We start from the raw sequence: 11,997 nt of genomic DNA on the forward strand, positions 1-11,997 counted from the left end.
ACTTCTGAAGCCAGATTGGTTGCTGTCAAGGAGGTTGTTCTGTGTGAGATATGCAGAGACTTCTTGAACACAGCTCGTTCAAGTGTTTTTGTAATGAAAGGAAGAAGGTGAAACTGTTCCATACTTCTTTAAAAGAGATGGGTTGAGGGTGGGTTTCTTAAGTAGTGAAGTTATATGAGCCTTTCTAAATGATGAGGGAAAAACACCAGTGTGGAGGGATTTGTTGAAGATGTGAGTGAGTGCAGGTACAACTACAGGAGAAATAGCTTGAAGGAGATGATATGGAATACGATCAAGCGGGCAAGTAGTAGGGATTGTAGTAGATTAGAAAGGATGAGTTTGGAGACTTCTGCCTCAGAGAATGAAGAGAAGATTGTAAATGAGTGTATGTTTGCTGGCTATATGAGCTTGACACTGTTTGTGGTGTGGAAAATCGGCACAGATTTTAATTTTATTGTAATTTTTAATTTTATTAATGAAAAACGTGGCAAAGTCGTCAGCTTTTAGAGATGAAGCAGGAGGGAGAGAAGGAGGACAAAGAAGTGAGGAAAATGACATTACCAGAGAAGAAAGATAGGAGTGACTGATACACATTAAGGTCAGTAGTATATTTGGATTTGCGCCACACCCTTTTAGCAGCTCCAAGCTTAGAACAGTGTTTGTGTAGAACATCAGATAACCAAGGGACAGAAGGGGTGTTACAGGCTGGCCTGGAAGATAAAGGGCAAACAGTGTCTAAACAAGATGAGTGGAGCATAAAGTATAATTGGCACTATTAGCATCAAAAGATGGGGGAAGGAAGCGAAGATGAAACCATTGCAGATAGCCGGGAGGGTGAATGTGTGCGTAGGTTACATCGAAAGATGACATGTGGAGGGGTAAGTTATGTTGAGGTTAAGAGTGAGGAGGAAGTGTGTGGCGAGGTGGGCGTGGGAAGGCGGAAAGCTGCAGCGGGAGAAAGAATGTGAGGACGAGCGGTAATAAGGAGGTCAAATGATTAAAGATTAGCACCTGTTTGTAATTCCAGTGATTGGCAAGAGAGGAGTTATAAGCGCCCAGCAGACCGGGGAAAGGGAGAGATAGCTGGATCTTTGGGAGAGCAGGAGCTGAGCCGAGTCGAGTGTGTGTGTATATATGTGTGAAGGCAGAGAGCCGAGCCACAGTTTACTTTTGTTTAACCTGTTTTATTTTGAGTTAATAAAGAGCCTTTTTCGCCACCCCTGACTTCCTTGTCCATTGTCTATCGAACTGTTTTCCACTGGTTCCGAAGCCCGGGAGGAAGGAGGGACGGGCTGCCGTAGTACCCTCGCCGCTGGGATGAACCCACGGTGTCATCGAGCAGGCGTAGCAGTCGGGCGCCAGGGATGCTCAAGGCGGTGGGCTGGAGTGAGTTGCCAGGGACGGACGAGGGGCGGCTTCCATCTCTGAGGGACCGTCCGCCATGATGCGGAGGAGCAGGGAATGGGGGACTCCTGCCGGCTGCCCAAAACCGGTGGAGCCGTCACCGTCCACCGGGTGGCGGGGGAGTGTCATTCCGTCCACCGAGGGTCCAGTGACAGTGCCACTGCCAGGCACCCCTAGTTAACCCAGGTGGTGGAGGGCCAAGCGGCAGCGTGTCTGGGAACTGGAACAATTTTTTTTCTTTCTCCTCTCTCCCTTCTCTCCCCTCTATCGCTCCTAATCTTTCCATCTCCACTCTCTCACCTCGTCTGTCCTACCCCCAGGTTCCTACAGTTTGCTGGAGGGGGGGGGGGGGGGGGGGGGGGGGGTAGAGGGCAGTCTTGAGGGTGCCCCCCGGCCTGCGAGGGGCGATTGGGGTATGCGACGAGTGGGGCAGGGCCGAGAGCCATGGGAACGAGTGAGGCCGGTGGAGTGATTGGAAATCAGCGATTCCACCAGTCTTGAGTCCCACGGAAGAGATGGAAGGATATAAAATGGGAGCGACAGCAGTGAAGGACGAGAGAGGACCGGGCATAGGTTTTAGTTTGTGTTTTGGTTTTGTTTATGCATGGCAGTCGGCCGTGAGGTGATGTTGCGCTGTTTTGTGTTTATTTTGTAATTTAAATCTTATTTGATTGTCCGCCGGTTCCCGCCTCCTTCTTCCCACAAAACAACTGGGTTACACTGAGTCTTAGATGTTTCTTGCAAATGAGTAAAGGCTGTACGAATTGTACAGTTGAGATTGGGGGGGGGGGGGTCATTTCACCAGCTGGGCACAGCCCAGGAAAAGGTCCTTGAGAGTGATTTAGATCTTTAAACAAAGCCAATTTCAATACTTCTATTATTAGTCATTCAAAGCTTAATCTCATGGCCCTAACAGAGACCTGGATCAAACCAGAGGACACTGCTACACTTGCAGCACTCTCCAATAATTTCTAATTTTCCCACTCCCTTTGACCCAAAGAGGTGGAGGTACTGGTCTGCTAATCTCTAATGACTGGAAATTTAATCCTTTACCATCTTTGGGTAATAACAGCTCCTTTGAATCTCATTCAGTTACTGTTATCTACCCTCTTAAAATAAATGTTGTAGTTGTCTTTGGACCCCAAGGACCACTTAGTAATGGGAGATTTAAGTTAGGATAGTGCAAGAGCGGCCCGCCACACAAGGGCAGCCTTTACCTTGGTTAGGCCTGTTGGCACGGCTCCATCCATTGGACTGGATCTGGTGCTTCCTTTTTGGTGAGAACAGTCAGCAGGCTGGTGAGCTCCGAGTATTTAGGAATAAACCTTCTATAATATCCCACCATCCCCAGTAACTGTCTCACCTCCTTTTTGGTCTTGGGGAAGCTGCAATTGCTGCTCCCTTGTCAATTTGGGGACGCACCTCCCCATGATCCAAGTGGAAGCCCAGATACCGTACCTCCACCCGCCCTAAGGATCTGAGGACCGCACGCAGATGCTCCTTATGCCGCTGCCAATCATTACTGTGTATAATGATGTCATCGAGATAGGCCCTGGCGTACGTGCAATGGGGCCAGAGAATCTTGTCCATGAGACGCTGAAAGGTGGTGGGAGCCCTGAATAACCCAAAAGGAAGGGAGACAAATTGGTGCAACCCAAACAGTGTGGTGAAGGCCGATTTTTCTTTGGATAATGGCGACAAGGGGATCTGCCAATACCCTTTTGTTAAATCTAGTGTCAAATAAAAGCGAGCTGAACCTAACTGATCAAGCAGCTTGTCAGCTCGGGGCATTGGATAAGCATCGAATTTCGACACTGCATTCTCCTTTCGATAATCAACACAGAAACGGACCGAGTCGTCTGTTTTACGGACTAAATCTTTCGGGCTCGCCCAGTTGCTATGCGATTCTTGTATTACTCCCAACTCTAGCATGGCCGTTAATTGCTGTATGAGATTCATGCGCCCCGGCAGGGGTGAAAATACATCCGCAAAATCTGCTTGCAACTTGGCTACCTCTGCGAGCTGCCGCGGCGAGAGGTGATCTCCCCCAGGGACCAGAGCGAGCGGGTTGGTTTTGACAGCTGCTTCTGGTCCGAGATCATCCTCTGCTGAAATTGTCAGGGCTAAGTCAACCGAGGTCACCTCATTCCACCATTTTAGAAGATTGAGATGATAAATTTGACGTGAATTCCCTCTATCCGATCGCACCACCTCATACTCGAGATCCCCCACTCGCCATGTAACCACAAACGGTCTTTGGCACTTCGCAAGTAATTTAGAACTGGATGTTGGAAGTAACACAAGCACTTTCTCTCCCAGTGAAAATTGGCTGTGCTTGCGTACCCTTGTTATACAGCCGACTCTGTCTTGAGCCTGAAGCAATTTCTTCATAGACAGCCGCCCCAGAGTGTGAAGTTTTGCTCGAAGGTCCATGACATACTGAATTTCACAATGGCTGTTTGAAGGCCCCTCCTCCCAAGCCTCCCTAATGCGGAGATTGTGTGAAGCAGCACTGCTTCTGGGTATCGTGTTGCATAGTCCACGAGAACTAATGCAAAACGATGCCCGCATGCTGAGCGTTCTAATGGCCAGCTGAGGTCCATACCAATTCTCTCGAAGGGGACCTCCATCAGTGGTAAGGGACACAATGATGCTTTAGAAGTTGCCGGCGGATTTACCAGCTGACATTTCCAACACTCCGCACACCACCGGTGGATGTGCTCATGAATGCCCGGCCAAAAAAAAATGGGCCATGAGCCGCTCATGTGTCATTGCTTCCCCCAAGTGGCCTGCAATGGGACTACATTGAGCCACATTGAGGTTTTTTGGGACTAATAATTGGGTTATATTCCTTTTTGACTGGGTATCTTGGGTCACCCGATACAACCTATCTTTTATCATGGAAAAATAAGGAAAAGAGAGCGGTTGGTCAGGCTGGAGAAGCCGACCGTCGATGGTGCAGACCCAGACATACGTGTTTTTAAGCGTCTCATCACGAGACTGCTCCAGTGGAAAGTCATTTAGCTCAGGGCACATGTAGTCCACCCTCGCTCTCGTTTCCTCTGAGTCAGCCTGTGAAGGTCCCGCAACTGCATCCCCAGCCTGCGCCACTGTTTCTCCGTTTCCCTGCCCTATCTCCCAAGATGCTTCCGCACACAAAACCCCCAATAATTGTGTAAACGCTGGCCAATCTGTCCCAAAAATCAGCAGATGCCTAAGGTGGGAATTAACCGCCCCCTTCACTCTATGTGATTTCCCCCAAAACTGAATACTATCAGGCACTAAAAGGTAATCCACCAAATCCCCGTGTACACACCTCACTTTAACCTTGTGACTTGTATCCAATGCCCTCTGATGCAACAGGCTTTGATGTATGGAGGTTTGGTTACAGCCCGAATCCACCAAAGCTTGATATGTAGCCCCCTCGATGCCCGGATCAATGCTCCAACTTCCATCATTGGACACCGGTCCAGAAAATGACCCTGGTCCCTGCATCTCCAGCAGGCCAGCCCAGGCCTTCCCGCCGCCCCAGCAGCAGAAGGATAGCCAAAAGATTGTTGGAGAGAGGAGAAAGGGGCGGATGGACCAGTGGACCCTGCACCCTCCCTTATCCCTGGTCTGTTCCCCTGGAAGGCCCCACTCCGCTGTGGGCCTTGAGGGGGCACGTTACTCTGTGACCTGGGAACAGGAATAGGGCGAAAGGGAGAGGGAAGGGAAGGAGAAGAGAGAGAGAGAGCGAGGTTAGAAAGGGGCATGCCACCCACCGGGCACGCCATCAGATGGTCTTCAGCCAGCTGGATAGCCTGCGTCAGCGATGTCGGGTGGTGGCACCGGACCCACTCGGCCGTCCCCTGAGGTAGCCGAGCAATGAACTATTCCAGTACCACCAGATCGACCACTCCCTCGACATTGCGATCCTCCACCGACAACCACCTGCGGCAAGTGTCCATTGAGCTGTTGGGCCATCATGAAAGGCCGGCCGCTGTCCCCCAGCTCCCTTGAACGGAAGCGTTGCTGATGTTGTTTGGGGTTACGGCCAACTCTCTGAAGGATGGCCCGCTTCAGGTCATCATAGGCCAGGAGATTCGCTACAGGCAGCTGTTGGGCCACCACCTGTACCTCCCCAGTCAGCAGCGGGATGAGGCGCACCGGCCATTGGGTGCACTCCCAGCCACATGCCTCCGCTGTTCTCTCAAAGAGTCTTCTGCGCCACCCTGGTGAGCTTCATTCTTGACCGCATGGCTGTGGTGGTCTTCTGCGCCGCCCTGGTGGGCTTGTCTCGACCGCACAGATGTGGTGGTCTTGTGCACTGCCCTGGTGGGCTTCAGTCTCGACCGCATGGCTCCAGTTCCACCTGATCCACCCGGGATACTTGCCCTGTTGGCTGGTCCACCTCCCTCCTGGTCTCCTTGTTTATGTTTTTTTAACTTCCTGTCTCTGTTTCCCTCTGTTGCCTGGCCCTCCGTCCCTCCCCTGGTCCTCCGCCAATCCACCTCCCTCCTGGTCTTTGTGTTCCTTTGTTTGTTCTTGTGTTCAGGTGGAGCATCTGGTAGCTGCTCCGTAGAGGAGGGGGTAATGTCACGGTGTCTGGTCTTTGTTTTCCTGGTTGTCCACTAGTGCTCTCACTTCCCCATAGGCACCTCATCGCAGGCTAAGGTCTGACTAGTGTGGATCCAACAGTGTCGCAAAACATAAAGCTGCATTATTCACACTAGCAGCAGCTTTTGTTGCTGGGTGTGGCCATGGGCTGGCGATGAGGTTCTTGCGTATTCACACTATCCATATAGCAAAATAGCTGTGGCCCAGATCTGGCGCACATTTGACACTTTCATTTGGCCCACATATGATAGGAATGATGGAACTTGGGCGATCCGCTCCGGTTTACCAGATCTGGGCCACAAGGAAGCAATAGCAATGCCGCATGTAAGCCATGAATAAAACCATTGAAACAGAACTGGCCCACATCTGGGCCACAGTTAGTATTAATTCTGGCCCAGATCCAACACCTTTATTCTGGCCCACATACCACGTGGAATGATGGCACTTGGGCGGCCCTCTCCTGTTTACCAGATCTCGGCCACAAGGAAGCCATAGCATTGCCACATGTCAGCCGAGGAGAAAACAAATAAAGTAGAACTGGCGCAAATCTGGCCCAGTTATTTTGAATTCTGGCCCAGTTATTTTGAATTCTGGCCCAGATTTGGCCCAAATCCGATACCTTGCTCTGGCCCACATACCACGTGGAATGATGGCACTTGGGTGGCCCGCTCCCGTTTACCAGATCTCGGCCACAAGGAAGCCATAGCAATGCCACATGACAGCTGATGACTAAATTACAACCGCTCCTGTTTACCAGATCTCGGCCACAAGGAAGCCATAGCAATGCCACATGACAGCCGAGGACTAAATTACATTTCCAAAACTGGGAAGCAATCTAAACATGGAAAAAAACAGTACAATAAACACAAAATATGTGTATAGAAAATATTGTAGAAACGAAATAAAAACAAAAAATGTTTCCAGTAGCTATGTATAGGTTAGCTCATCCAAAAAACAAACTTGTCCGACATTGTAGAAGTGAACACTGCAGAACCTTGGCAACAGGAACAATCCAAACTTATAGGATTTATTGACCTCCTTGACTGGGCCCATCAGCATCATGACAATCTTGCAGGCCTTTAAAGGACACAAAAATGACTCAGTAAGATTTTAGAAACCAAATTAAACAAAATTTCCTAAACAAAATAAATTTACAAGAAAAAATAAAATAAAAACAAAAAACAAAAACAAAAAATGAAGGCATTGTACTTATTTTGTGTTATTGTAACAGGTACACTATGTAAATTTTTACACCATCTAGCAAGGGTGGCACGATCTGACAATAAATGCAAACATGCATGTAAGAAAGATCTTGACTAAGGGGAATCTAGTGCCTATGTCTTTTGGTCTGACTCCCCCTTGAGCCTAATAAAAAATTCAGTTCAATTCAGTTGACATTTATTTGCATAGCGGTTTTCACAATACATATCTTTTCAAAGCAAATTTACAGGGAGTGCATGTCAACATTACAATTTAGATTGGATAACGCAATCAGTTATTTAACAATCACGACATGCCTAAGACAGAGTGAGAGATGTGTTCATGAATTACCTGCATCTCTGCAGGTTCTTTCAACTAAAAGTGAAGCTGCAAGTTTTAAAAACTTCAAAAACAGCAGTATGTGTGTGCTTTATTGGAAGCATCACATAATATTGAATGGTGAGTAAATGGACTGGAACTACCTGCACTGTAAAAAAATGTCCCGTAAAATAACAGTAAAGAGCTGGCAGCAGAGACGCCAGCAGTATACCGTTATTTTTACGGTATTCATATGTAAAATTACTTTACGGTATTAGTCTGTAAACCAGAAAAACGGTATGTTTCTGTATTTCTATAATTTACAGTAAAGAGCTGGCATCAAAGGTGCCAGCAATATACCGTTATTTTTACGGTATTCATACGTAAAATTACTTTACGGTAGTAGTCTGTAAACCAGAAATACAGTATATTTCTGTAGTCACACTGTTAAATGATTTCACAGTCTAATAAAGTAAAAAAAAAGCAGTATATTTGTGTGATTTATTTGGAAACTAAAATAATATTGTTTAGATTGTTACTTTAACTTATCACAGTTTACTTTAGACAGGCACATCTACTGGGCCTGTCTACAATAAACTGTGAGAAGTTAAAGTAACAACCTAAACACTATTATTGTCATTTCCAAATAATCACAAAGATGTGCTGAATTACATTAACTGTATTATAAATAACATAAATTTAGAAGTTTCCTAAAATATCAGTCTTCATTGATATTTAAAATATCAGTCTCCCAATGAACTCCAGGACTAAAGACAATTGCTTAAGAATTATTGTGAATATAATGCAAAATAAGCAATAAAACTCCAAATCAAATACCTTTATTTAAAAGAACAATGGCAATGTCAACATGAATACAAAAAAAAGTTTGTCAATTTAAAAGATTTATATTTGTAATCTGCAATATATACTTCCATAATAACATCTGAACATGTGCAGAATTGACAACATTTTGAAAACATACCTAAGAACATTTTGAAAATGCGCATTAAGGCCATTTTGAAACTATAACATTTTAGCAAGATTAATCAATAACAGCATCAATAAAAACATTTAGGGATGAAACCGTAAGGTAGGCAACTGTGTCACTGCAAGCTAGACTTGCAGGTTACCTCTTAAAATTGTCCTGTGAGGTAGGCTTGTGTTTTTACATCTCAGTTGTTGATCAAGGAGAGATGAAAATCACTTTGGTAGTAGCTGTTCCTCTGTGCAGCATTATTCCAGTACTTCCACTGTCAAAAAACAACAAATATTCATAATAATAAATAAACTATACAATCAGGAATGTACAGCATACACTCCAAGCTAATGCTTATAAATTTAATAATACCAGTTCTCTTGTGGCTTAATGTGACAATGCCAGAGTGTCAAAACAAAGAGAAAAAGATTATAGAGCTCACCAATCTATATGAAGTTCCATTCAAAGTCAAGGAGATTCTTCAGTAGCGTGGCGACGTGTGTATTGACTGCAGAAGACTTCTTCTGGACGATTACACCTTTCTTCTTAGAGACAACCTTGCCCCTTTTGGCCTTTGTCCCTCTCTCTGGATTTATACCAATGAAGCGTCTGAAATCAAAATAGTCTAAGATCACAGTGCGGTTGCAACAAAATAATGTTTTTTGTACATGCAATTAAATGCAATGAATTGCATTGCATTGCACAAATAGAGTGGATTGAATGACATCAAATGGAACTATAATGAAGCCTATACCCTCTGTTTGTGTGAGTGTGTGTAGATGTGTGTGTGTGTGAAGATGTGTGTGTGTGTGTGTGTGTGTGTGTAGGTGTGTACTGAGACTTGAAATGTACAGTACTAATAACCATTTTATGCAAAAAAAATACAAACACATTGATTTAATTGTATATATCCATATAATGATGACAGGGAATGAAGGGGGTTTACCTCTGAATGAATTCCAGAGTGCAGGCTGCCTCTTCTTGATACTGAAGGTTGAAAATGTAGTAGATTGCAAAAATAGTAGCAAGTCCCATTGCAAATGTTGGTGTGATGCCCTCAGAGATTGCACGGCCCTCAAAGGTGATCATCCAACCCTTAATTGTGACTTGCCCTGTTGCACCTGAAACTTCAAGTCATAGCAACATGGGAATAATTGTTACCATGTGTAAGCATTTGTAAACTCAAGATGAATAGCCGATATAATATACAATGTGTCTATCAATTAATATAAATTAAATGTATATTACCAGGCAGTATCAGGCGAGGACTTGCAGGAAGACTGAGAGTTGTCTTAACGTCAGCTGCAGTGGCAGACACCTGAAGGGAACAAGTACATTATCCTTATCATAATAAGATTTTGAAGAAGAATATTTAGCTAAAGAATAATAATTTGTAAACACTAGGATAGAGTAACCAAGAGGTGAATGAGGTAGGCTTCTGAAGTACCTACAATCAAACTGCTAAATAAATTTGGCATTCAAAATTTAAAGGGTAACAATTTAATTTTTACAGGTCTTGGGGAGTTCTACTGCAGACGTCTAAAACGTAGTATGAACCCTTTTGGGACTCTAGGGGGAACTGCACATTATATGATAAATTGCCTCCAGGGATGTCACTCAGTGGTCAAGTTGCATTGTGGATAATGTAGGCACCAGGTTATGAAAAGGAAGAAGAATGTGGAATAAAAAAGTTAATACTTGTGTTTCTGCTGTATTGATTTGATTATTTGCTTTTAAAACATTCAACGGTGTCATAGTAGGGCAAAGAAGACAAGTTAAATACTTGTTAAAACCTTGCACCTACTTTACCCATAATGCAATTTAGCAACTGTGTGACAACATGGAGGTAAATTATCAGTTTACACACAGCTTGCTCTAAGCTACAAAATAATTTACACTTCTGTTTTCACATATGTAGTAGTACTCCCCAAAACTAGTACACACATTAGGCGTCTGGACACTGAAGACTGGTGGAGTCACACTTTAAAACACAGGGTAAGAGAGAAAAAATAAAACTTACATCTGTAAGAAGGATCAGCCCAGTTATGTCCTCTCCAAAGTGTGCCATGAGCAGCTGAACAACACGAAGTGCCATCTCATTATCTTCACCATTAGAGAGGATATCTTTGACATTTTTGTTGGTAGGTTTTCCCCTGAAGTATTCTGTGATGGCTCTTCCACATTCCTGCATGATGAGTTCCAAGCTACGAAGCACATTGATGTCTGTGAGCAACTCAAAATGGCCGTATATATACCTTGGCGTGAAAAGAAAAGGCCATTTGCTTTTCACATCTTCAATGTCAGGTGGTGGAATTGTATTTATATGGCGATGTTGTAGAGAGAATGTGAGCTCCATTAGATTTTTTACTTCTGCTCTTTCTGCTCCACCTGCTCCCTCCTGTCTATAAATCTCCTCCAGTCTCTGGCGGTGCTGTTCCACAGTTTCATCAGTTTCTTCTGGGGGCAGCTCTGGCTGAAATCGTGTACATCCGTATGTGTCAGTTGGACCCCTCTTGGCTGTAGAGGATCGGTGGAATGAAAAGCTTCCATCACGGTTCAAATTCTCAATGCGGTTTTTCAATTGAATCAAAAGTGATGTGTAACCTCCACACAGAAGTGACCCATCTGGTGCAATATCAGCAAAACTCTTTGGGTACTGCCTGATGATATTTCGAACCACAGTTAGGCATTGTGCGCGAGTGGGGTTAGCCTCATACCTTCTCATTTCATCCGCGAGTACTCGTACCATCTGACGTCGCTCCATTGGTTTAGGTCTCTTGCCATCTGCAATTGCAGAACGAATTTCCTGTGGCATTTGTTCCCAAGGGACCTGCAAAGTTTCTGGCCATGTTTTCAGTATCTGAGATGTGGAAGGTCTGTTGCTTGGTTCACTGTTTCTTGACTGGCTTGAACATGAAGAAATGGCTGATAGCTGTGATGAGCTAGAATTAGGCGGAGTGCATAATGTTGGTGATGAAGACCCCGACACCGACCAATCACTACTCATTGGTGACGAAGTTGGAATGACTTGTAAATCCAATGTAACTTTCTCGGTTTCTAAAAAAAAAAAATATATATATTTAGGGCACATCACTAATAAGCTATCTCAGAGTCACTGCAGACATTTGGCCAAAAGTCTTCTAAACTCTCGTTATATATCTCGGCATATTTGAAAAGTTCAAAGGTGCATTATATAGTTTCAGAAAAAGAAATTCCACAACTGAATAAACAAGAGAATATAACAAGAAAATGTCACACTAGATTAACCATATATTACCTAATTTGAATGCATCCAGGAGTTTTCTGCACTGGATAACAGGTAACAGATCAGCAATGTCTTTCTGTTGTACATATTTTAAGTCTTCTTTTGACTCCAAGCCGGAGCTCTGAAGTTTCGATATTATTTGCCACTGAGTCTCTTCAGACAGGTTTGGCAAGGTCTTGCAGATTATCTCTTTGATTTCTTCACTCATGTTCGCCATCATTCTGGACTAGAGGGA

The 11,997-nt window shown here is 44.7% G+C and overlaps 1 protein-coding gene across 1 annotated transcript; it reads right to left on the bottom strand.

The window, feature by feature from the left end:
* Positions 1-5,190: 5,190 nt before the first annotated feature.
* Positions 5,191-11,504, bottom strand: LOC127934122 (uncharacterized). Its single transcript, XM_052531287.1, has 2 exons — positions 10,518-11,504; positions 5,191-5,568 (listed from the first exon to the last, which is right to left on the bottom strand). Exons 1-2 carry the CDS (start codon positions 11,502-11,504, stop codon positions 5,191-5,193), a joined length of 1,365 nt encoding a protein of 454 aa, XP_052387247.1.
* Between the last annotated feature and the right edge of the window lie 493 nt (positions 11,505-11,997).

This window comes from Carassius gibelio, chromosome A18 (assembly GCF_023724105.1).
Source record: "Carassius gibelio isolate Cgi1373 ecotype wild population from Czech Republic chromosome A18, carGib1.2-hapl.c, whole genome shotgun sequence".
In the NCBI taxonomy this organism is placed as follows: Eukaryota; Metazoa; Chordata; class Actinopteri; order Cypriniformes; family Cyprinidae; genus Carassius; species Carassius gibelio.

Coding starts and splice junctions, on each gene's coding strand:
- LOC127934122 (XM_052531287.1), bottom strand. CDS start 11,504: ATGAGTAGTGATTGGTCGGTGTCGGGGTCTTCATCACCAACATTATGC. Junction 5,569..10,517: donor GGCTGATCCTTCTTACAGAT/GTAAGTTTTATT, acceptor TGTGGCTGGGAG/TGCACCCAATGGCCGGTGCG.